Genomic DNA, 26,850 nt, shown 5'->3' with positions numbered 1-26,850 from the left:
ACAAAAGAGTTGGGAAGGTGCTTTGGCACCATAAAAACCCTCGTCTTTTTAGTTGTTTATATAATATCATTTGCATTGTATTTAAAAGTGTTTTTCAATACATTTTTAAATTGAAAAGGGCATCAATTTTATGGTTTCCTGCTTCAGTACAATTTGAGGAAAACACATTTTACTGCATTACCAAACACACTTCATTTCTTTTTAATTGGATTTGATTTAGACATATCTGTTAATAATTCAAAATCATGTTGAAGCTATAGATTCAGAGAAAGATCATATCCCAATTAATTATGTCATTGACATATTAAATGGCTTTGACATGTTCCAGGAAAAAGGAATGCATTGGTATGTGGCGTCTTCGCACAAATTGGCTTTTACGGGACAGGAATTGCCTCCACTATTACTACTGCTACCAGCATGAGTTATTTATGTTGTATTTACGTTAATCTCAAATCCCAGATTCATTATCTATTGGCGTTTTCATGTAATTTGACATGGTTTTTATATATATTATCTAAAACCATTTATGATGAAAGTGAAATTGACTGATCATTCTTAGATTCATGGTTTTTGTCTATAGTTTTCATCTGAAGTTCTACAATTCAACAAGGATTTTATATATCCATACTTATATTTTGGTTACTATTTTTTGTGTATATATTTTTATTATCCTGCAAATATATATAATTGGTTTTACTAAACAGTTTCTCCAATGATCTTTAAATGTCAACGATCCTCCAATAACAAGCATTGCCCTTGTGGTTCCTTACAAAGCAATTACTCTTTTTCTTTTTCTTTTTCTGATGAAGGGCAATTCAGAAATCAAACTGTTATCACAAAGAAGGGCACGAGGCTACTTGTGAATATGGAGGCTCTTTATATATGCTACTATTTGGAGTGGTTCAAGTTGTACTGTCCCAAGTACCAGATTTTCATAACCTACAATGGCTATCAATTGTTGCTGCGATCATGTCAGTCAGCCATGCCTCTATAGGATTTGCACTCGGGTTTGCACAAGTGATAGGTGCGGTACAGCATCAGCTATTTTTGGCCCTCCAAATCTTGTGTCGGGGTCATTGTTCCTGCAAACTTTTAGCTCCATCTATTCTGAATAGTTTCTGCTGTCTCTAAAATTTCAGCAAATGGATTTGTTAAGGGTGGGATCGCAGGAGTCTCAGCTTATAGGGCAGCTGATAAAGTATGGAATGTATCTCAAGCACTTGGAGATATTGCATTTGCATATCCATATTCCCTAATTCTACTAGAAATACAGGTATGAATTGTGATTCTGGATGGGTAAGTTTTTAAGCTGAAACGATCAAACACCAGTGTAGTTCTTCCAATAGACTAATTGTATGTGTTGAAACTTGGAAATCGTAAAGGATACTTTAAAATCACCTCCATCAGAAAGCAAGAACATGAAGAAGGCATCAACAATAGCAATTGTCGTCACCACATTTTTCTACCTCTGCTGCGGAGGCTTTGGTTATGCAGCTGAAGAAGGCGTCGAAAATAGCAGTTGTTGCACCTCTGCTGTGGAGGTTTTGGTTATGCAGCTTTCGGTGAAAAAACACCAGGGAAGAACCTCTTGACAGGATTTGGATTTTATGAACCGTACTGGATTAATGATTTCGCCAATGCTTGTATCGTGCTTCATCTAGTTGGTGGCTATCAGGTATGTGTGTATAAAATGTTCATGATAACTAGATGAGCTGATGCACCTTCGTAGTAGCGTCGTAGAAGTAACAATCCCTGAAGTATTCACAAGGTTTGATTTTGCTGACAGGTTTACAGCCAGCCATTATTTGCAGTCATTGAAAACTGGGTTGCAGAGAAATATCCAGACAACAGGTTTTTGAATAAGAATCTCACCTACAAATTCCCACGGTTTCCAGGTTTCCAATTGAATCTCTCAGATTGTGTTTCCGAGCGATCTACGTTGTATCAACAACCGCGATTGCAGTGATGTTTCCTTACTTTAACCAGGTTATTGGATTGGTAGGAGGATTCGGCTTTTGGCCCTTAGCTGTATATTTTCCTGTGGAAATGTATTTTAAGCAGAAAAATATTGAGGCATGGACAAGTAAGTGGATCATGCTTGGGGCCTTCAGCGTCATTTGCTTTTTGGTGACAGCGTTTGCTTTGATTGGATCAGTTGAAGGGCTGATGAGTGCAAGATTGTGCCAAGGGAGTAAAAGGATGTCCTGAGGCAGAATTACTGATTATGGTGAAGGCATCTCCAAGTTTTAGTTGAGAAGCCATGGATTCATCATCAGAACTACATGGAACCTGGAATTGTTTGAAGCACGGTTCCTGTGAGTTAATATTATATAAAATGTAAGATGGGAAAAGCTTTACTTGATCCGATAATTTGTGTTTGTTTTTCGATGTATATAATTATTTTTATGTTGAATAATAAATAGTATTTAGATAATAGATATTCACATGAACACTTAACTGGCGGCATTGAAAGAGGTTGTCCACCGTCAACAAGGTTTCAGGCAAGATGTTTTGTACGGAGTAATTAGAAAGAGTACAAGGGCAGTTGGCTGTGTCTACTCTGCTGCATCAATGGGCTTCATTCTTGCGAGTTGAACAAAACAAGACCACTCATTCTCTCTCTCGAAGCTGCGTGCGTCAAAATGATGAGCCACACGTACGTGGAACAACCTTAAACTTCACATGTTCTGCTTTCAAGGAATTCGAGACTCCTACTATGGAGGCGGTGGTAAAATTGTGTGATCAAAGCAGAAAGCGACCCAACCCAAAACATCAGCAAGGACCTCCTAGGGGAGTCAACAAGTGAGAGAGAGAGAGAGTTGACCGGGTGTCTTGTGGGTGAGCTACCAGCCCACCTCTCACACTCTCAATAGCGTTGAATAGTTTAACAAAATCATGCACCTTCGATGCCATTTTTATTATTTCCAATTTAATTCAACCCCATGCAATATTTCATATGCAAACCAAACTTTTGTTTCTGTATATAAGAATGGGCCCGCTTACCATTTCTTTTCTCACTTCCACTTGTTTTCTTTTCTTTATAATTTTGCTTCCCCAAAACTTGAGGCACTAGTCAGTTTTCTTATCATTCATTAGTAGACAGCATTATAGCAGCCAAGGTATTAGCATTTCTTAAGGAGGATCGTGCGAGAGAAGAAGAGTAAACAAAAGACAAACACACACAGATGGGCAGGATTCCGTGTTGTGAGAAGGACAACGTGAAAAGGGGGCAATGGACACCTGAAGAAGATAACAAACTCTCTTCTTACATCGCCCAGCACGGCACCCGTAACTGGCGGCTCATCCCCAAGAATGCTGGTTTCTGTCCCTCCCCCCCTTCCGCGTTAATGTTCTTATTAGCATCATCATTCATATGCTATAATTTATTACCCGATTAACATTGTTTTTTTTATGTCCTTGTATGATTTAAGGTCTCCAGAGATGTGGGAAGAGTTGCAGGTTGCGGTGGACTAATTATCTCCGGCCTGATCTGAAGCACGGCCAGTTTTCAGATGCAGAAGAACATACCATCGTCAAGCTTCACTCTGTTGTTGGCAACCGGTACACCAATCAATATCTATATATATTTGCTCAGTCTTTCAATACATGCTGCATAAACCTTTTTTTGTATCAAGTTCTGCTATTCAATGACTGATTGCGAAATGGCATCACAGATGGTCATTGATTGCTGCTCAGCTTCCAGGCCGCACAGACAATGATGTTAAAAATCACTGGAACACCAAGCTGAAAAGGAAGCTTTCTGGCATGGGAATAGACCCAGTTACCCACAAGCCCTTCTCCCACCTCATGGCAGAGATTGCCACTACACTAGCAACACCGCAGGTGGCTAACCTTGCAGAAGCAGCCCTTGGCTGCTTCAAGGATGAAATGCTCCACCTGCTCACTAAAAAGCGGATTGACTTCCAGCTGCTACAATGCAACACAAATGGAGTACAAGGGAACGCCTCATCCCCTTATATTGCCACTAAACATGATGAAAATAATGATACTATTGAGAGAATCACGCTTGGTTTCTCGAGGGCTATGCAAGAACCTGGAATTCTGCCCCCAAACAAGACCTGGGATTCCACTGGTGCTACCTCTGCCAATTTTGCAGGCACTTGCGCCTACCTCCCTTCATCAGTTAATGCATTTTTATGTGGTCCATCTTCTTTTGGCAACGAAGTAGCTTTATCGCCATGGAGTCAGAGTATGTGCACTGGAAGCACGTGCACAGCAGGTGACCAACAAGGTAGATTGCATGAAAAGCTCGATCATGAGAATGGAGAAGAATCCCAGGGCGGGAAAGAGATTAGAAATGGTTCATCCTTCTTCAATACAGACTGCGTTCTATGGGATTTACCATCTGATGATCTAATGAACTCAATAGTTTAAGGATATTTACATCACAAAATAGGCAATGACACCCTTCATTTATTGACAATAACAGATATCTTATCACAAATAATGAAAAATGTAAATAAACTTTTATACAAATTATACCCTAGAATCGCATAACTTCTTCTTGTTCTACCAAATCATTGGTGTTGAAACCCTTTCAATCATTAAAAAGTTCCTACAGTATCTTCTCTTGCTAAAAATGCTATGTATATCAAGCAAAATATGATGATGAGGACGACGTATCTGCTAGAACCTGCCAGTATCAAATAAGTAGAGGTTTACAAATCACGAAAGGTATTTAAATCCTCCAACCTAAGGAATGTGACAAACATTTATAAGGCTACCTCGAGTTGTTCTTCAGTAAATGAATCTTTCTGGACATTCCATGTGTCCGCATGAGTTCGTCGGAACTCGGCGATTGCTTTTGTAACCGTAGATTTCACAGGTGAAGGCTCTCCTCCAAAACAAGCCAGTAGAGTAACATGATCAGGCAACCAACTGAATAGATGAAATTATCAAGTAAAATACAAGGGGCCAAAGCTATCATATTTATATGCATTCATATATTCCTTCAAAAAGAATCAACAATCAGATCTCTTCAAAATTCTGCAAGTTAAGAGTCACAGAATGGCTTTCTGGTGTGGTGGGTGTAAGAGTAAGAGTTTCCAGGAACCCATTTAAGTCGCTCTAAAAAAGTACTTCTCAGCCGGTTATGACAGTCAGAAAAAAAAAAGTAGCAAGAGAGCTTCAGCAAGTCTTAAACAAATTAGATTGATCCCAACCATGATTATGTCATTTGATAACGGTGTGTCTAGCACAACTATTTCTTCTTTAAGCTTCTATATAACTAAGCAGGTACTTCAATTCGACATCTCCTCTACACCCCAGTGTATCAGCCAATTTCTGCTGTCGTAATTGACATAATCCACGATTGTGTTATTAAGAACAGATAAAAAGAACCAGAAAGGCATTTCAACTATCTTCCTAAACAGCCATGCATTTTTGGATATCTTACCAACCATACAAGACCTTGCTTCTCATTAAATCCCATGGCCCAGGAAAGAAGACAACTCTACTGTGCTTATTTTAGCTAATTCCAGAAACACTTCTTTTAAGTTTGATTAATTAGCACCACCTTAAACCAAGAGCCAATGTCCCTAATTATCCTCAAGCACTAATGACATGACCTGCATTTTGAGTTGGAACACGATTCAATGTCCCTAATTATCCTCCATAGCAAGGAATAAATGACTATGCAGTTAGCGAACCTCACAAAGGCAAGAGGACTGAGATTAGAATTGCAATTCCTATGGTTCTTAAGAACAGAAAAATAGTCAGCAGGATTATAGTTAATCTCATCAAGAAAATAGTCAAAACTATACCCGCAGAGTTCGAAGTACAGATATTAAGAAAATGACAACCTTCATTCATTCAGCTCTTGATAAATATAGAAACGCTGCCTGATATTATTGTTACTCAAAACACTACTTCAACAAGGCACATTAGCTGGTCAGGTAACACTAATATGATAACTTGACCACTTGCCACTATAAGGAGGATCTGACATGGTTATGAAGCAACTTGCCATAAGTTGCGTATCATCACCATTTCATACAAAACGAATAACATTATAGGATAATTCTGAAAACACTTGATACAATTGGTTCCATATATTAACATGAACATACCTGGGCATATCATATGGAACTGACAACACAGAAGCCACCAAAGCAAGTACAGCACCATGAACAGATGCTATAGATTGGCCAGTTTTCAGATTCCTACAATCAGGTATACTATCTCTATGTCAAAATTACAAGATCATCCATACCAGGACTTGCTGCTTGTGTACTAAACGCAAAACAGATATGAAAACATGGTATACCAGTGGGGATCCCACACACAATAACTAAGATGACTCTGAGGAACATAGATAGTATTTTGATGTCAATTAGATAAAAAGAAATTTCAATGTCAAAGGCCAACCTCATGCATGCTTGACATGGACTCCAAAAGGTGCATCAATGTGTGCATGAAAAATGTATCCTCGGTGAAAGAGAAATCTAACTTATAGAACAGAAGATCATTATATAACCTTTGCTTTCTCTTCCTATGGATGGTATTCGCCTCCAAGTAAGCTCTTTCACGGAAGTCTCTAGCAAGATCTTCATTCCCACCCTTCACTAGACCTGCTAGAACTGTTGCAGCATGCTCCCTTACCTGACCAAGAATTAGCTTTTTATGTTGAAAGCAAAAATAGAATGACTTGTCCTGTTTTCAAAGGACTTCACTCCCTCGGTAACTCCCACGATGAAAGAAACCTTTACATAAGGGACTATCCTAATGCACCTGGTGACTTGGTATTTCACAAATGCTATTTTATTTCAGGAATCTCTGACATCTTATCATAAATAAAAATCAGTCAGGTCAATGATTATTAAACTATCAATTGAAGAAAGGATTAATCTTCACCAGCTAATCTAAATTTGCATCTAGAAATCTCCAAAACTCATCAAATTGAAGATTCAGCCAGGAACTTGCCTCTACTTGGTTATCTCTCAGGAGACTTTCAACAGTTTTCCAAATTTGTTGTTTTTCCACATTTGAGAGGATGAAAGTATGCCTGTAATAAAAAGAGCATGCCAACTATTTAAGAATCCAAATCATAAATACTTTCTTAACCCACACCTCAAGCTGATTCCTACAAAATACTAAACATGGCTCTAATTACGTTCAACGCATAAAAAAATATTCACATTCAGATCTATAACAAATAACTTGTTAAAACATGAGATCATGGAAAATATAATTGCAATATATAACAAGTAATTAATACATATTCTTGTGTGGAAAATCTAAAAGTGAAATTCCTTGCTTGCTTCAAACAAGTTTGACTTCTCAATATACTGCAATAAATATAAATAAGCTACAAAAACTGGAAATAAGAACTTGAAATTACCATGTTAACATGATAAAACAGGAACCATGATGCAAGAGATAAGGCATACAGCAAATGCACAATACCTATACATAAAAGTACGCAGATATGTCAAAGTAGCTGATCGGGTCCGCCAGTTCGGATCATTGGCAGAACAAAGAATCACTGAAACAGCCCTTTGGAGATGAGGTGCCCAGAAAATTCTCCATTTCAGCAATTCAAAACATGCCTTGGCCAGTGTTGACAAATCTTTATTTGACGTTTCCTTCACAAAGGCAACAATATCTTTGTCAGCTAAAGATGCAGGATGCCCAATGTTATCGGCACGTTCAGGCAATAAATTCAAATATGCTGTTTCTACATCAAATGCCCCAGAGAATTAAACAAGCCACAATATTGTGCATCAAATTTGCATCCGAGTATGTATTCCAAATCACTGGAAACAAAATGCTGGCAACAAGAGAGAAGGGATGACCACAGCTTGTGCAGCAAAATGACTAAGCATCAAGTGGAAGATTTGTATAAAGACCAAATAAGGAAAGTGCACGCTGAAAAATAATGTTATTCAGTTGAAATAAGGAGCTATACATTCCCATTTCTCTTATTTATTACGTAACAAAAATCTTCAATCTTATTATTTTCTTCCTAAGGTATGTGAGCCAACCCAAACACTCAAACGAGCATAAAAGGAATAATGGCAAACAATCAGGGTGTTCAGAAAATTTGGAGCAATTAGATGGAAACCACAGGCAAAGACCAGTCAAGTAACACAAACAAAGAAAATGCACCATACATACCTGCAAAGAAAGTACAGGATAGAGAAATTTCACAATAACATCCAGTAAATAAGAAGATCTCCCAGACTTCAATGTTGAGATGATAAAATGAAATAGCTGCATCAAACAAGAAGAAATATATTGATCAATCAATCAATCACTCTAACAGTTGTGGAAGCAAATATAATATTTTCTGAAAATTAATACCGTTTCCATCCACTTAACATCATCTTGTGCATCCCCATTCAAAGACCCATTTTGAAAAGCTGTATGCCCAGCAGTCTCCAAGTTGCCTGCTGGACTAGTATTCTGAATATTTGTGACCACATCAGTAGCTCGGTGAGTCAGAATTAGGACCCACTTTTCCTCTTTCAATTGGTTGTCAATCTCGCTTGCCTCTTCACAAGAATAATCGTGAGCAGATGACAAGTGAAGACGAATGTTAGAGCACAGCACAGACAGCGTAACACCTATGGCTTCCCGTACCTGATCCATGACAATATAGCATAGCAACATGATCAGAAAAACAACTCAATTTGTTATAGAAAATGAAGGATACAGAAAATAATTGTGGTTATTATTTTCATAAATCATTAAATTCAACCACTCTCCAAGAAAGACTTAAGTTTCTTTGTTATTCTTCTCATTCCTTTTAGGATTCACATAATAGAAAAGGAAAAGGAAGTTCAACACGATCATGATTCATAAGAGTGACAAAACATGCCAGCTTCAATTATGAAAATAAATGAACATGACATGCTTACTTGCGCTGATGAGTGCCACATGTTATCCAACAGCTCATTCATAAGTCTGTTATGGAGTTCTAACTCAGCCACTGGCATCTTTTGTGGGGATATCTCTATGAGAGCAGCTGAAAGAAAAGTGTAGCGCTTTGCAACAACAGTGGTATTTACAGCTGCAGGTAAAGGTGTCATCAAACAATCCAAAATTTGTTTCCTCAGAACAGGGACTCTTGTACCGTATTTTCCTTTTCCTGTAACTGAATAGCGTATACATGCTGCCCACTCTGGAATAGATTCCACTGACTGAGAAAGAATCACAGTCTGCAACTGAACTATTATCCAGTTGTCCCATGCTCCTAAAAGACCACTGATATCAGAGTGCAACACCCCAGCAAATGCTTCAGCAGCAACACACTGCTTAGACCTTTCCTTGGCATTTGCAAACTCCTCCAGAGTTCCTTTAAGTGCTTGTAAGACAGGCATGCCACATTCTTGTATTAGGCGCTTAAAGATTCGTGCAAAGTTGGAGTAGAAAGTATCACTTCCAAATAGAGAAATCCAACTAGGAGTGCGTGGCCATGAAGATGAAAAGTCAAAATAAAAACGGGTAATTGATTTGTCTGCAAGGTTTTGGATAAAAGAATTCCCGTGACTTCCTCTGGAAGAAGTGCTATCAGTATCAGTGATTACATGAACATGAGACAGGCTATTCAAAGTCTCGTTAAAGAACCCTTCTTCCTGAAAAATTTCACTTAATGCCCCTTCGAGAGATGATTTGGCTTTTGTCTGTAAATCCTCTAGTACTGCAGATTGATTCTCAGCAGAGAGCTTGTATGGTGACTCTTTTAATAGTGTATTTAGAGCTGAGATTGCAAGTATCCTTGTTTGAGGAAGCTGACTTTTTAAATTTTTAAGAAAGTGGCCTGAAAAGGCATCAGTAAGACAACGTCAAAGAAATTGTGAGTGAAAATCTGTGGAAAGAATGCTGATGAAAAGGGCAAGGAGTCGATCACAAAGTAACAGGAAAGGTACTCACCAGCAGTTTCACTCAGGATTTTTGATGAGAAGTTTGGAACACTCCTGGAAGCCATAGCCAACAAAAGCAGAACTCTGTTAGCCATCAGGTTGTACCTGCCAGGTAAAAACAACAACAAATGAAATGAACCAAAATCCATGACTATTTGGAGGCCAAGAGTTTAGAACAGATAGAGATGCTGCATTTCCAGTCAAAAATAATTATATTCGCATTTCACATACACAACCAGACAGTATTTCTAAGTCTGTCAGTACATGGGCCTTCCTCAACAGGCCAAAAATGTTCATAATAAACTTAAAGGCAATTCTGAAGGCCGCTCGGCACCCACTGCAAATATCGAGTAAACAAAGAGTGAGATTTTACCGCCAATGCAAACCAGAAGAATCAAAACTCATTGATCCAATCTGAGAAACCAAATCTGCAAAATTTGGTCCATCTATGTGATTATCTGATGTCCTGAAAATGCTTCTAGACACTCCCGGAAAGTAGATGTTGTACATAACAAAAAGCTGTTGGGGCACTAAAAAATATTAGAAGTAAATTCAGAGACACAACCCTTAAATTAATACTGATAAGAGATTTGACCTCATTAATTGCTTTCTGGGCTTTCAGTGATTCATGATGCGAGCTGCAAAAACAAAAGGAAAAGCAGGGTAGAGTTAGTATGGCTTCACAGTTATCAAAAAACTCCAATATATAAAGGGAAAAAAAAAGGGAATCAAGGATCACCTTGAAAGAATCCCAAGGAGAAAAGAAGATAACGCTTTTGGATCCTGAAATAAAAGATGGCATATCAGAAAATTTTACTCCCAGAAATGTATTGAAACCAATTTGTTCTGAATATTACTGTTGTCAAATGCTTGAGAACTGTTTGTGTAGAAAGGACAGTACAAGAACCCAGCACTGCATATTCTGGTGAGCTGGGATTCCGCAAGTGTTCAGTAAGAGAGAGCACACATTTTGAAATCATTGACGGCCATCTCTTAATCATCTTCAGCAAAGATTTTCCAGCAAGCCTGGCAAAAGGTCAACAATGTATATCAGATATTTTTGACACTCATTGTTTTTCCTAGTTATTTGTTTGAACTATGAAATAGCAGAAGCTATGGCATGGTAAAGCCTTTATTTAAAAATTATTAGCAACCCTATCACCCAAGAGAAACAAGAATATGCACAGGAAAAACCAGTTTGATCATGTAAGGATCGCAGAAGATTGAACTTACGAGCGAACAGTTTCATAACTATGCAAAGAAAGTTTTAGCAGATCATCCATCAAAAGAATTGCATGGTCTGGTGGAGAGAAGGTCCCACTAGTACGAAACAGATGATAGGATGATTGTGATGACCTCCAAGTACTATGCATGTACGCCTTGTCAATAAGAGCCCACCTAGGCCTGAATTAGATCAATAGATTAAAATTTTGAATCCAGTCACCAATGCAAGGTTCAAACAACAATAAAGGGCAATCTCATGTCCAAACTACTTACCTTTTCTTTCCTTGAGAATGAGAAGACACGATAAAATTCATTGGAGGTTCTAAAATGGCAGCAGATTCCAACTTCCAAGCCTGCCTGTGATTCGACCACTCCTCATACTCCAAACTTCCTGTTTAACAGAGGTTAAGGGATGAAAATAAACAAATCAGGACACAAAAAAGGGTGATGTCTAAAATATGTGTGTGGAAAAACTACTATAAGCATCTCAAGAGGTTAAAAGGAATTCTATTCATCTGAATGTATAGTTCATTACCAAAGTTTCCCAAAGCATCCATGATACGAACAGTGAGTATCAAGAGGATGCTGTCATCTGATTTTTCCTCTAACATATATCTGCAGCATTATAAGTATACCAACGTTTTAGCAGTTGAGACTTGCTCAATGTGGGTAAACGATATCCAGATAAAAACTAAAATTCAAGAATTACTTGCAAGCTGCATGTATAATCTCGACAGCTTTCTCACGCAGTCCAGTACTGCCAACACTTGAACCAGTTGCTCCAGCTATCAAGAAAGAAATATGACTCGCATCTTCCACAATCCCATTCCTGGAGGATGGGCTGAAATCAGGTAAGCAAGATAAAACACCTTGCAGTGAAGAATCAATACGCAAAAGAGTCACTTTCAAGTGCTCTTTCTCGTTTCCTGCTAGCAAGTTGCATGTAATTAGCAGAAGAAAAATAATGAAATATCAATTGCAACATCAATGTCAGAGCATTTTTCTTTACATGAGAAACAGCATATAGTCATTAACTTGCAGTTATTATTGTACTACCACCACAGTTGGAATCGTGGATATTAGGACATGATTATATGAGATTCAGCAGAATGAACCCTCATAAAATATTTTAATCCACTGATATCAAGTCATCAGGTTCAAATTTTTTCTAGAAGACAATTATTTTTATCAGTTTTATGACCTAGAAAGATTCGAAGCTCCCCAAGATAAAAATTCCACCACAACATCTGAAAACTACGATAGAAGAACTAATAAGGATTACCTGTATCGGAATGTATTTTATTTTGGCATATTTTCAAAAGGTCATCTAAAGCTGATTGAAAATGAAGGTTTAAAAGTTCATTTGCAAACTGAACTTCATCATCATTTGGAACATGCCACTTGGGCCCCATTGATGGTCCATCGCTGTTGTAATCTTTTGCGCTGATCCATTCTTCTAATGCCATAGCTGCTGGGTGCCTTGAAATGGACCTACAAAATCAATCTTCTTCAATTTTTTATTCAAAGGGAAGTTGAATAGATAAACAACAGAGAATTTTTAACAATAACATGTATAGATGAAAAGATATAAGCTTACTTGTATTGATCCATAGGATAATAAACAATCAGGCTTCCAAGGAGGGATCGAAGGAGATGATCACCAGCTCCATTAACCTAGCATATGATGAAAGAGTTTTCCAAAAAAATATGTAAAGCATACGATAAAATTAGACAAGCATTTAAAATATTCAGCAAAACGCCCAATAAGCATCCTATCCAAACAAATATCATTTGAATACGATCTTCAATTATAAATGAAACAAGTTACTGGGGGTGGATTAAAACCTTCCAAGAGGGAGATTCAAAAGCTAACACGATAGCTTCTTTGAATTGATCCTTGCACCGAAGAAGAGCAGGACCTCCATAGTTTATGGCAACTGATAATATTTTTAATTGATAATCGATTGCTGTTTCAAGAGCTGGAGAGAGTGTTGGTTTTGCCTGGGAAAGAAGCCATCAATTTTCACCAAGAATCTTTCTGCAAAATAAAATCTAATAACTTACACCATCTAACAAACCTTGATTGGAACTGTGGCATCTAGAATCCCTCTCCCTCCAAAGCCCGTTGCAGGCGTTCCTTTCAAAGAGGATGTAACAGATGACAAGATTGGATCAACAAGAGAAGCAACAGCCTCTTCTGGGTTTGAATGAACACAAGCACAACAAAGCAATCCAACCTCTGCAACTGCTCCAGGAAGAATATTCGTCCTAACAAACTTTGCAATTTTTCGCAAAGCCTGTTACCATGAAAGGAATAATTTAAAAAACAATCTCTTCCCTAAGGAGAGATCATGGTGAATGAACTGTGAATGAAGACAACAGCTGAACCTGATTGTATAGCGATTTAGATAGTCTTCCGAGCAAGATTTCGAGCATACAATAGTAGAAAGGACCATCATCGACAAGAAAAGTTCCTGATGTTGCCGATGAATGCAGGCCTTCATGCCTATAACAATAATAATGAATTGTTCAGACTAGAAGGGCAAATCAGCATGTCTAAATATATTAAGTAATGCAGAAAATTTAAGAGAAACAGATGAGATCCTAATGCTATTACTTACAGAACGCTGCTGGGTTCTAGATGTCGAAGTAATGAAAATAAGCGACACAAGAATTCATCCAACCATTCAGGAAACCGGATCATTGGCATGAATGATAGTTGATCAGTACTATCATCCAAAGTAGCAATCTGTAATTATAAATTGAATAGGAAATGAACATGTTCATTAATTATGGGCATAAAAGAAAGAATTGAGAAAATTATCAAGGCCTCAGCTCTTACATTGGAAAATATGGAGCCAATTAACTGCATGGTTGCCAATGTTTTGGGGGGATCATTAGCATCCATACCAAGTAAAGCATTGGATAGTGAAATTGTCAAGAGATCAACATATGCATCATCACCCCCACCACAATCTTCCTGTTTCCCTTGAGTTGAGAGGGATGTGAGACACAGAGAACGTCCTGCAAATGCTACTGACATCACTGCAGTTTTCAACTGGTGGGTGGCAGTTGTCTGACTAGACACAAAGGTAAGTAAAAGACAAGTTAATGTGATGACAGAAGCATTATTTGAAGAAGAGGAGACTACTAAATATCCATTGAAGCCTGGTTCAAAACCATATTTCAGCATTTTGATCCTTAAAACAACACATGCAACACTACTAACCGTCTCCAAGGCCAAATGGAATCGAGATGCTAAAAATGGAAGAACCAAAGTGGGCTCCACATATGACAAAATGGAAGTTGCTGCAGCAACTGTCTCAGAAAGATGTTCATCTTTGCTGTATTGCCCGCGATCAATTAACTTCAGTAAAACATTGACAAAATAAGTCCTTTCTGATCTTCCAAGAAACATTTCTGCCTGTCTATTGTTATCTGTGCTCCTGTAACACCAATATTTGAATAGCAACAGCTTAAAACATTTTTAAAGTAAATGCATAACACATATACAAGGTAAAAAGACGCATGTATACATATCGTTACCATTGTTCACACTGTAAGCGCTTCTGGAACATTATTACCAAATGAAGCAAAAAGCGCTCCAGTGAATAAGTCCAGCGACCACCATTAGATGGATGGTAATATCTACAGTAATAAAAACCAATAATGAGCCAATGGTGCGAATTATGAACATGGTTGGAGACAATAATTAAAGTATTCATATGTTAGGGAACAGACTGTTCTAAGAGGTTGCCCAATTTCCTGAAGAGCTCTTGAGCTGCACCACCAGGTTTAAGTAGATAGACCTACTCGTAATGAAACAGCATAGGATGACAGTGTGGAAAACAATCATATAGGATCAATTGATGAAAGCAACAAAATGCATGGCCATGTTTATTGATCTTACAATTGACTTTGCAATGGCCTTTGCTGGGGTGGAAGTTTTATGGGAGAATAAGAATCTTGTGTATCTTGGAACGTCAACAGAAAATGGATATGAAGCACTTCCATTTGCCAAAGGAACCTGTGATTGCCAGATTGAAGCATGATAGTGGATAATCAGAATGGCAACAAGTACATTGATATAGACAGAGAACCCACGAAAAACAATGCAGGGATTTCTTTCAGGGAGTGACTGAGAATTTAGAGCCAAGCCTCATTTAAATGCACACGACATTTTATCAATTTCCCTTCCCAAGTTTTTAATGTGTAAATAAATTTGCAAAGTAGGAGTTCCAAATCCTTTGTATTCCAACTGTTCCTATTTCTTTCCTCTCCTTAATGTTTTAATATCTATAAAAATCGTCCAACAAGGAGTCCTAGCAAACTGCCTCATAGTCAATTTGTCACAGCATGCATTTAAGGTAAGAGGTTCCCTCCTCCTGTTCCTCTTCCCATTCTATAGGTACTTATGAAGTATTAAAAAAATTCAGCAGCATGGTTTAACAAGTCCTTACTATCATTATGTGTTATAATACCAGTTGTCGAAGAAGAACGAAATCCTACCACTTATGAACCTTCCACACTTCTAATCTAAACATCACACAAGTCACCCACTACTATTCCTCTAGACTAGAAAATGATCAAACATAAGTTGAAGTATTCATAAACTCACCTCAAACATGTTCAAGAATCTACTGAAAAGCATTGGTAAGAAGCATTCCCAGTCAATAAAGTCATAGTTTTTTATAACACGTGCTATGATAGCTGCCCACTGGCTGTTCCAGAATTGGGAATTTGGTATTGAGTCCCACATGTTCAAGCTCTTTTTAACCCAAGTTCTGCCATGCCAACAATAGGTTATAACACTTGCTCCAAAAACTATAAAGAAATAAGAATTTCATAAACTATGCACTACATACTCTGTATAGAAGTCCTGGTTCTCCAAGTTTGTCGGCAAAAACAGTCTCAAAAACCCAGATCCTTCAAAGGATGAATTATGCCATGGATTTTCCAAGAGAGAACTGCAAGTTTATTTCAACAACGAATATAGAAAACATAAAAAGTTAATGACGTCACCAGATTATTCAAAGGATAAATTTCACCATCATCTAATTTAATCAGTGATTCTTCAGGCTTTTTGTCTCGGTTTTTTTAACATCAAGTAAAAATGCAGTATCAGTCAAAACCAACTTCACATATAACTATACACAAAAATAGAAAAAACATACAATTCTGTTTCCCATTGAGTAAAACCACAGTAAATATCCTAATTACAGATAAACTAAACACTTACCAGAACTCATTCCAAATCTCCAAAGCCGAACCAGCAGGAAAGAACCTCCGGCAGGACCGAACAAGTGAAGTAATAGTCTGAAAATGCCTTTGTCTCAATCTCCACCCTTCCGGACCAGTGTTCCTATAGTGCTCACCAGTATACAAATCGTAAACACTAAAATCATCAACAAACACTCAGAAAAATAAGCCAAAAAATAAAATAAAAAATCCCTACCTTGTAAAATGAGTATGAGTAAGAGTATCATACAAAGGCCTCCATTGCACTTTGAAAGCCAACTTCTTTCTATACTTATTTAGCACTCTCACTAACAAATTTCCCCATCTCACCTAAAAAAATAAACCCAAAATTTCACAATTAAAACTCAAAAGGAATTAACAAGTTAATTATAATTATTTATTAATTAATCAGCATTAAAACCGTAAATTATAATAATACCTGAGCGTAAAGCTTATTCTGCGAAATATTGAACAACTCAATTCCAAATTGAACGAGTTCAGCTACATCTTCCAAATTCAATTCGCTCTTCGCCTTGACAAAACTGTAAGTAATAATTAACACTCAATTAGAATCAAATAAAGCTGAAAACTCAATCGTTATTGAAGAAATTGATAGAGACAGAGAGAAGCGGAGACTAACAGTTCGAGGACGGAAATCCATTTGAGAGTGGAGTAAACGGATTCAGGATCATCGGGTTTGTAAGAGTTCTTGACGGAGTTGAGCACGATGCGGAAGGAGTCTTTCTCTTTCTTCGTCTCCTCCGCCACTGGCGGTGGCAGCCACGCATTGTAGAGATGCATCTGATGTTCAGTTTTTATTGAAGGTAAGAAGAAGGTATGATGAAGAAATGGTGTGTCTGTGTTCAAAATAGGAGTGTGGATTTTTTATTTCACGAAGGAGGGGATGGGGCTGCTGGCTGTTTCTCTTTAGAGAAGAAATTATTTTGATAAAAAAAAGAGGGAGAGGAAAAGGAGCAAAAAACGACTTGCTGCTGTAGACTACTGGTGCTACCGGTGATGTGACAGCGACGGGGAGAGATTTTTTAGACGTTTTTTTTGGAGGGGAGTGACCTGTTGGCCATAGTTGTCACCTGACCCCGCGCAATACCAATCAGTGATTGAGATGGTTGACATTGATAGCTTCAAAACTTAAAATTAAAACTGCATCTTTTTAACGAGAAAGATTTTAAAAGAAAATTATTGAATTAAAATAGAGTTTGATCATGTATATATATATATATATATATATATATTAAAACTGTTTAGTCTTTCATTATAGTAATTTAAAGTAAAATGATAAGTTTTTCTTTTCTTTTCATTTATTTTTTTAATTTTCATCCCTTTTATTTATTTATTTTAATAATTTTTTTATTTAATTTAGTTTGTTAATATTAAATTTTTAAATTAAAAACTGCCTAACCTCTTACTGTAGCAATTAATAATGAAATATTGAGCAGTTTTTTTTTTCATTTTATTTTTTAATTTTTTATCCCTTTTATTTTTTTCTTCTTTCTTTGTTTTTTTTTTTAATAATTTTTTTTGTTTAATTTAATTTGTTAATGTTAAATTTTTTTATTTAATTATTAGCCTTTCATGACACTAATCATAGGTTTAATAAGTTAACTTGATTCCAAGAGTTAGCCCAGAATTATTTTTTTTAAATTATTTTTTTTGTTTACTTTAGTTTGTTAATATTAAATTTCTTTATATTTAGTTATCAGACTTCCATAACACATATCCTAAGTTTCACGAGTTAACTTGATTTCATGGGTTAATCTGGTTAATTCGAGGTTAATCCATTCATTTTCTTTTGTTTTTTGTCTTTTGTTAATGTTAAATTTTTTTATTTAGTTATCAGACTTTCATGATACGAATCCTGAGTTTAACGGATTAACTTAATCTGACAAGTTAACCCAAAGTTTTTTCTGCTTTTTTTCTTTTTAATTAATTTTTTTCATGTACTTTGGTTTGTTAATGTTAAATTTATTTCAATTTAGTTATCAAACTTTCATTATATATATTCCAAGTTTGATAAGTTAGCCTGATTTTACAAGTTAAGCCACTTAAAGCTGGGTTAACCTGTCCTTTTTTTTATTTTGTTTTGTTAATTTTAAATTTTTTTATTTAGCTATCAGATTTTCATGACATGCATCCCAAGTTTAACAGGTTAATCTGATTTAACAAGGTAACATGGAGTTTTTTTTTGTTTTTTTTTGTTTTTAATTAATTTTTTTTGTTTAGTTTAGTTTGTTAATGTTAAATTTTTTTTCTATTTAGTTATCAGACTTTCATAATATATATCTCGAGTTTCATGAGTTAATCTAGGTTCACGGGTTAACCGCGTTAATTTTAGGTTAACCCGTTAATTTTTTTCTATTTAGTTATCACACTTTCATGACGTGAATTTCATATTTGATGGATTAACTTGATTTGAAGAGTTAACTCAGTTATTCAGATATTTCACTTTTTTTTCATATTGGTTTTTTTTATTTTTTTAATTAATCTATTTAATTATCATACTTTCATAACACGACCTTGCAACAAAACTCATATTCAAGGCTCTTGAATCTGGTATTGCAGTCAGACTTACTTAAACTCGAGTCATGTAAATTTAATATTATTATTAATATTATAAATATTACTTTTAGGTCAAACATTGCAGTTAGACTCAAAGCTTCTTGGTATATCTTTACAAAAAAACTTAACACTCTTAGATATTAGCTTTTTTTGTATTTTTTATTCAAAAAAAATTAACTCGTGGGTATTTTTTGTTTTTTTCTCTTTTTTTTTAAGCTTTTTATTGTGAACTGTACAGTACAGTCACGGTAAAAAAGCTAATGACTTTAGTTTTTTGGCTTCTTTTTTTGTTTTTCAAATTATTGTTTTTAATTTCTTTTCTTAATATTAAATTTTTTCTATTTAATTATTATATTTTTATGACACGGATCTTAGATTTAATGAGTTAATCCAATTGATTTAGATTTTTTATTTTTCTTCATTAGTTTTTTTCTTTTTGTGGGTTTTTTTCTCTTTTCTTTTTCCTTTTTAATTAATTTTTTTTAGTCTAGTTCATTAATATTATTATTTTTTTCTATTTAGTTATCACACTTTCATAATAAGAATCCTAGATTTAATGGATTAACCTGATTTGGTAGTAAACCCGATTGATTCAAAAAATTTTAATTAGTTTTTTTTAATTTTATCTTTTAATATTGTATACAATCCACAGTAAAGAGGTTGATACCTTTAGTTTTTTTTTATTTTTTTTTTCTTTTTATGCTTTTCATTTTGGACTGCACAGTGTAGTCCACAATAAAAAAGGCTGATGTCTTTTTTTTTCAGTTAATTTTTTAATTTATTTTGTTGATATAAAATTTGTTCCTATTTAGTTATTAAACTTTTATGACACAGATCTCAGGTTTGACAGGTTAAAATACTCAATTTAGATTTTGTTTCCTTTTTTTTTCATTAGTTTTTTCTTTTTATAGGTTTTTTTCCTTTTCTTTTTAATTAATGTTTTTTTTAATTTAGTTCATTAGTATTAATTTTTTTCTATTTAGTTATCGACTGATGCCTTTAATTTTTGTTTTAGTTTTTTTACTATATTTATGTCTTTCATTTTGAACTGCACATTGTAGTTCATAGTAAAAAAATTGATGCCTTTTGTTTGTTTTTGTTTTTTTATTTTTTAATTGTTTTTTTTTAATTTGATTTGTTTATGTTAAATTTTTTTCTATTTAGTTATAAGACTTTCATGAAATGCATCTCTTGTTTGACAGATTAATTCAGCTAATTCAGATTTTTTTTCTTTCTCTTCATTAGCCTTTTCTCTATATAAATTTTTTCTTCTTTGTTTTTTTTTCTTTTTAATTTAGTTTGTTGATATTAAAAATTTTTCTATTTAATCATCAGACTTTCATAACACGGATCTCAAATTTGACGAGTTATCCAGTTAATTAATTTTTTTTTGTTATTAGTTTTTTTCTTGCTATAGGTTTTTTTTCTTTTAACCTAGTTAGTTTTTTTTCTTTCTATTTTTACTTTTTTAGACCTTTGATAGTGGACTGTAGAGTGCAATCCACAATAAAAAGGCCGATGCCTTTTATTTGTTTTTATTTTTAATTAATTTTTTATTTATTTTAGTTTGTTAATGTTAAATGTTTTTCTATTTAATTATCAAACTGTCATGATACGGATCTCGGATTTGACCCGTCAATTTTTTTCTATTTAGTTATTAAACTTTCATGACACGAAATTCAATGTTTGACGGATTAACCTGATTTGAAGAGTTAACCTAGTTAATTCGGATTTTTTTCCTTTTTTTTTCATTAGCTATTTTCTTCATATTGATTTTTTTTTCTATGTTTTTTTTTAATCTTTTTAATTATTATACTTTTATGATACGATTTTGCAGTTAGACCCACATTCAAGGTTATTGGGTCTGTATTGTAACTAAATCCACTTAAACTTGGGTCATGCAATTTTAATGTCAGTATTAATATTATAAATATTACTTTTAGATCAAATGTTGTAGCCAAACCCAAGATTTTTAGACATAACTTTACATAAAGATCTATTAGTTTTAAATATTAGTTTTTTTTAATATTTTTTATGCAAAACATTTGATATTTTTTTAATAATTTTTGGAGCTCAAGTTACATTTGGGTCTGAATAAATATGAAGTAGCCAAAATATTTTTTATTTTTTAAAATTTGATATTTGAATTTAATTTTTATTAATTGAGTTGTTTATTTGTTAATGAATATTTAATCAATCTCCTAGATTAATGTTTCTTAGAAATTCCCTAACAACAAAGACCACGGCAAAAAAAGCTCGGACGTACGAGTCAACTGGTAAGGAAGGAAGAAGACTTGGTAACTTGTTGGTTGGGTTAGAAATCAGTCGGATACCTGATCGGTAAAACATGTTTTGAGTCTCCATTTTTTTGTTGCTCTATAAGTCAGTCCTTTTAGTTTAAAAAATCACAAATGATTCCGTTTGAGTTTTTTTTTTTAATAAGACAACATTGTTTTGACTATTAAAAATACTAAAACAACCCCAGCTAGTTAAAAACTTTTTAAAATACTTTTTAAAATATAAAAAATATTTGTTAAAAACAACCCCAGCTAAAACAACACGTCTACCGCTCCCCGAACGCCGGGTTTAATTAGATTGACAAAAGGTTAGTTAGGGACGAAGTACACACTCGTGGCATCTACGTTGGCCATTAAACTTCGGAGTCAAACCTGTTCTTCGACAACACCATGACTTTTTGTGCGGAGCTGAGGCCCGCTAGGCTCAGATCCCAACCACAACTGGCCGTCCATAATGGGGTAACGCCACTGAAGGGAGGCGGCCTTTTTGACAGCAAAAGGTGAGGCATAAAATGACGTAAAGCTCTGATCTTTCACAAATGGCCCTTTGTTTTTCTTTAATCTTGTCAACGCTCAGCCACTGACTGTATGGAACGCGTCTGAACAGGGAGAATAATTCCTCTCATGAACAAACAAGAAGAACAAACGTATTCATATTAGCCATTTTTTAAGGTTCAGGGCATCTTTCAGTCACTTTTCATGAGATTACGATTCGTTTTGATGGTAAATTTATTTAATCTCTTATTTAAATATGTTTGATTATAAATGATATTTTATTGAAACTATCTGGTATAAAATCAAATAAGAAATTTACTGTAATTATACTATTTTCCTTTCTAAAGAATATCACAGCAAACTCTTAATCATCCGTTAATTAAACACCGCGTTTGAATAATGAAATGTTTCTAAAGAATTCCATCATTTTTAGTGCAGAAATAGTGCTGGAATGAGGAATAAAGCAAAGATGCTATAATTAATTATACCAGAATACTGGTGTCACCATCCACTAATTGCCTCTTCAAATAATTAACGTCTTTTGTTTAATAAAATGCTTTTGTATTAAATTTTAATAAAATCTCAAGTATCCATCCGGTTATGTTATAATATGCTATTGAAATTGAAATTGCGTTTTGTTCTAATTAATTAATAACAGTTTTGAAAATATTTAAATAGTTAACATATCATGGTTTTGCATCATCTCCCTAAAAATTCTCTTTTAAGACATTAATTAATTATTAATAAGTTATAAGTTATAATTTATTTTTTCAAATCACATAATAAGAAAGTATCTCAATGTTGAACACTCTTCTTCTTTCTTAATCCGCAGCCTCTTCTGTTGGGCATACACTGAGGTATTAAGCATCCCCATATAATGTTCTTTACTCCAGGGACCATGATAAGTATGTAACTTTGAAGGAAATCTTAGGAAAGGCTTCTGAAATCAACTTTAGATGCTTCCCGTTTTGTGGATGGAAGGGAAGAGTGTTCTTGATCAGGCATCCATGTATGTCAAGCGATAAGATCAGTGAAAAATAACTTGTAACTGGAGCGTTGAAATGGGAATTTAAATAGCTAGTGAGTGGGGAAGATGGAATATTTCATGGTAATTCCAATGGTGGGTGTCAAATAGAGGCTAGATCTTCTGTCTGTCTGTCATTGATTTGATTTCAGCCTTTGTGCCTTTTTCTTTTTTTTGTTAATGGTAAAGATTATTTTAGACAAATGTATTGATATTAAATTCTTATTCTTAACTTAATTAAACACCATATATATATATATATTCCTAAAATTTAAACCATAAATAATAATATTAACACTAAAAGCTAGCAAAACAATATCATCATTAATTATTATGTGATATGAGAGTGTGTGGGTGTGTTTTTTTTTTTAAAAAAATATGAGAATATTATTAAATTAAATTACGCTAAAAAATTTAATTTGCCATCACAAATGGAAGAACAAAAACTTCGGCAATACCCCGTAGAAAGCAAGATCATGAGACAGCCAACACACAGAAACAAAGGAGAAGACAAAGGACATGGCTGACTTGGTTATCAACAATTAATTAAAGCACATCAACTAACTTCAAGAAAGCTCTTCCTCTTAGAGTGTCTCGATGACAAGATCAGACATAGGATAAGCATAACAGGTGAGAACCCAGCCAGCCTCTATCTGGTCACCTCCAAGAAAGCTAATATCAAACTGATCCACAGTCCCTTGAACAATCTTGGCAGCACATGAACAACCAGCCCCAGCCCTGCATGAGGATGGAAGGCCAACGCCTTCCTCTTCAGCCTGGTCAAGGATGAAGACATCATCGGGGCATTTGAACTCCTTTTCAACTTCCGGAGTGACAAGCTTCCCTGTATATTTTGCGCCATTGCCTCCACACGTCCTCCCCGGCCTGCTTTTAAGCCAAAAAGAGCCTTGATTATAGTACTTTAAATCTAAGATTTCCTGTAACTTGGACGTTCATTATAGTATTTTTTTGTTCTCATAAATAATCAGTTGTTGTTAAATAAAATTATATTAAATAAAAAGTGGGAAAAGAAAACTTACAGGTAAGATCCTCAGGACAGTTATTGGAGCCTTAATTAGCAGGCCCGTTATTAGCTTCTAAAATATAGCTGTTGATAAGAAATCTGACCGTTGGAGCATTAAGGGTAACTCATGAGATTCCAGGAGTGTCTCAACTATTAAATATCTGAAAGTTTTAACCCGTTCCCTCTCACTACAATCAAGCAATCAATCAGCAATCTAATCTCCCTCTGCTTTCTATAATCTAATCTCTCTTCAGCTCTTCCATCCCTCTCATTTCCTTGTTTGACAGCGGTTTCCCATTCTGGTTTTCTTTCTTTTTGGTTTTTTTCAAAATCTTCTGGTTCGTTAATTTGTTTCCTTTCTTGTGTTATTGGCTTTTTCTATAATTCAATTTTATCTCATTTGTGTTCAACAATGGCTGGAATGAAAGACGCCCATATCGTAGAAATCCCAGTAGATGAAGAGCACCAGCAGAAACTGGTATGTGCCATGAACACAATAACAGCAATTCAAAACCACCCGTTAGCAGAAATCTCTAATTGTCCAGGTCATCTTTTGCTTCTCAAGCTATTGCAAAGAGAAGAGAAAGAGAACCTTTTCGGCCGTAGAATTGCTTTGAAAGAGTAGAGAATGGTCTCTATCAAGCGCGAAATCTTTCACCTTTGTTGTTTCTTTTTAGTCATTCAATGGATTTTCTTAACCATTTTGTTTACCTCTTCTGTTGATAGTAAAGAGCATACTTGCAAGAATTGGAGGATACCTTCTCTTGTGTCTGTCTGCACTTCGCTTGAGTTTGTGTCTTTGGTTCAGGTTAAGATTTGCAGTTACTGGAAGGTGTCCAGGCAGTTGCAAAGAGAGAAGAATAATGACAGAGCTCTTGCTAAGTGTATTCAAGAGTTGAGAATGAAAGGGGCTAGTTTTGATTTGTCTAAGGAACCAATGAGTGGAAAGAGAATGAAGAGCTCAAGCGTTGAGATCAAATGGAAGCCATTTACTTGGTGTTCGCAGTATTTGATTACAATTTGTCTTGTTTCTTTGTCATGTTTGGTGTTTCCTGCTTCCAAATTCATCCTTTGCGGATTCTGATCAGGGAAGCCTGCTAGCTTGTGGATTTCTCCAAGTCAGCGTCTAAGCATGAAGGTACTCAATTCATCAGATAATTTGCCCCCTGGTGCTCTCTTATAAGCTGTTGAGGTTTGACAGAAAGCTTTGCTCCTGCAGTTTGTAATGATCTTGTTTAATCTACAACAACAAAGAATTTGCTGGCTCAGTTCTCTGATCAATTACTTGAAGGTAACAGCAAAATCAGGCAAAAACTTGGTAATTGAATGAAAGTTCTTTGTTGCCAAACATGTCTTTCTGTTGTATCTTGTCAGATCTCTTGTGCACCATTCATACAAGTACTTGCAGTGCTAGAATTTGAGAGGCTTGATAATGGCATTGCCTAATCTCATCACGGGGATGAAGCATTTCAGTCCGATCATTTGTTAGTAGGAGTCATAATTTTACGGGCTAAAAAGGAAATCGGTCATATCGTTCCTCCCTGAATTCCAGTGCGGATGAGAAGGATACCAGATCAATGATGCCAACGCCGCTTCCCTTCTGCCAAGTGCAACTTCAATCATCTTGGTTCCGGCGTTCAAGGAACTTCAATTACGTGGCAGCATCAATTTTCTGCAATGTCAACTTTGAGCAGACACCAAAGATGCCATTAGCTCACATCGGCTGAATCAAGAATCTTTCATCTCTTTCTCAAGAGGATCCTTTACAAGGACAAAGTTCAGTATATGGCTTTGGGCTGTTAGCCAAGACAAAAGCCTACAATACATAGGTATAACCTTAGATGCGGGCATACATTATTAATTATTAATATCGTATGTGGAGACACCAGGCATGCTGTCTTATTCAAACTTAGGAGATTATGATAATGTCACCATCTCACTTCAATTAGGAGAGAAGAGTCTCAGTTGCTTACGTAGTAGATTACTTTCTCTCCTCAAGAGATGCCTTTTCAATGACAAAATTCAATATGTGGACCTGACCCATCAGCTAGGACAACATTTCTTGGGAGCCTACCTTATGCAGGTGGGGGCATCCATTATTGGAGATGAATCGGGGCATCCTTGTTTAGGTAGAAGATAAAGGACCTGTTTGATGGTATGATAGTGTGATGAAAAGTGGAGTTATGATTGAAACCGATAATTCTATCTTCGGCTATAATTTTCAAAATATTTGGTTTAAATTGCAATTTTTTCGGGCCTTTTCACTTTATATTTGGGTAAATTACAGTGAAGTGTCTAAAGTTTAAATATTTTTTGATCTAATCCTTTTCTTTCATCTCTTAAAATTGAAAGGGTCTTTGTTTTGTAGTAAAAAAATTAGAATAACTAACATTAACAATTATCTAACTAACTCTTAAGCAATTTATGCCAATTCAAGATTGTCATGGTACGTCTTTGTACGTGTATCTATGAGGATTTAAAATAAAATTTTTGAGATAAAATTTTGAATTAATTACTTATATGGAATGTTGTTTTTTAGAGAGATTTTATAGAATTATCAACATCACAAACATATGAGGTTAATTTAAATCTCATGCTCACACTTTTCATATTTGTTCACATGAAGCATTTTTTTATTTTGAATAAATTATTTTTAGCATCTTATGGTTTAGTTATTTTCTCAATTTGCAACCGAATTTTTTAATATTACACCTTCCAACTTTAATTAAAGTAGATTTTGAAAATCTACAAAAACTTTACTGATGTCCCCATATATATTAAAGCGTGGAAAATAACCATAAACACTATCAATGCCTACCACAATATCAGTGTTGATGTCAACCTCTTTGACAAATTTTCCTATAAAAAACAAAAACAGATCTCTCTCCCTCCCCTCCTTCTCCTCTTATGATATGAAAAATCAACAACTACTTATCAAGTAAAGGCTTGTTTAAAAGTATAATTATGATTATTTTTTAAATAATTTTTTGTATTAAAATATATATTAATGATATTTTTATGTTTTAAAAAATATTTTTAACATTAGTATATTAAAATAATTTAAAAACACTAAAAACATATTAATTT

The 26,850-nt window shown here is 35.0% G+C and overlaps 2 protein-coding genes and 3 pseudogenes across 2 annotated transcripts; 3 read left to right on the top strand and 2 right to left on the bottom strand.

The window, feature by feature from the left end:
* The first annotated feature begins 308 nt into the window (after nt 1-308).
* Nucleotides 309-2,360, top strand: LOC105118428 (probable amino acid permease 7; annotated as a pseudogene).
* A 72-nt stretch (nt 2,361-2,432) lies between these two features.
* Nucleotides 2,433-4,416, top strand: LOC105118423 (transcription factor MYB32-like). The gene is made up of 3 exons (XM_011016377.1): nt 2,433-3,318; nt 3,432-3,561; nt 3,675-4,416. Exons 1-3 carry the CDS (start codon nt 3,186-3,188, stop codon nt 4,393-4,395), a joined length of 984 nt encoding a protein of 327 aa, XP_011014679.1. The 5' UTR covers nt 2,433-3,185; the 3' UTR covers nt 4,396-4,416.
* On the bottom strand, nt 4,401-17,298 carry LOC105118424 (proteasome activator subunit 4-like). Its single transcript, XM_011016378.1, has 35 exons — nt 16,987-17,298; nt 16,786-16,888; nt 16,564-16,676; nt 16,348-16,470; nt 15,974-16,075; nt 15,727-15,892; nt 15,019-15,135; nt 14,850-14,917; nt 14,655-14,756; nt 14,338-14,554; nt 13,951-14,184; nt 13,730-13,857; nt 13,497-13,614; nt 13,187-13,405; nt 12,954-13,109; nt 12,706-12,782; nt 12,391-12,599; nt 11,818-12,034; nt 11,644-11,723; nt 11,382-11,499; nt 11,118-11,288; nt 10,742-10,910; nt 10,624-10,667; nt 10,480-10,522; nt 10,258-10,403; nt 9,895-9,989; nt 8,880-9,781; nt 8,323-8,601; nt 8,137-8,232; nt 7,426-7,604; nt 6,943-7,024; nt 6,497-6,621; nt 6,090-6,182; nt 4,746-4,899; nt 4,401-4,654 (listed from the first exon to the last, which is right to left on the bottom strand). The coding sequence occupies exons 1-35, from the start codon at nt 17,145-17,147 to the stop codon at nt 4,613-4,615; spliced, it is 5,448 nt and encodes a 1,815-aa protein (XP_011014680.1). The 5' UTR covers nt 17,148-17,298; the 3' UTR covers nt 4,401-4,612.
* Nucleotides 17,299-23,166: 5,868 nt separating this feature from the next.
* On the bottom strand, nt 23,167-23,695 carry LOC105118426 (ferredoxin-A-like; annotated as a pseudogene).
* Nucleotides 23,696-23,787: 92 nt separating this feature from the next.
* Nucleotides 23,788-25,742, top strand: LOC105118427 (uncharacterized; annotated as a pseudogene).
* Nucleotides 25,743-26,850: the final 1,108 nt, after the last annotated feature.

Source organism: Populus euphratica, unplaced genomic scaffold (assembly GCF_000495115.2).
Source record: "Populus euphratica unplaced genomic scaffold, PopEup_1.0 scaffold1936.1, whole genome shotgun sequence".
Taxonomy (NCBI): domain Eukaryota; kingdom Viridiplantae; phylum Streptophyta; class Magnoliopsida; order Malpighiales; family Salicaceae; genus Populus; species Populus euphratica.
The sequence above is the reverse complement of the archived record's forward strand: the minus strand, read 5'-3'. Positions and strand labels throughout refer to the sequence as shown.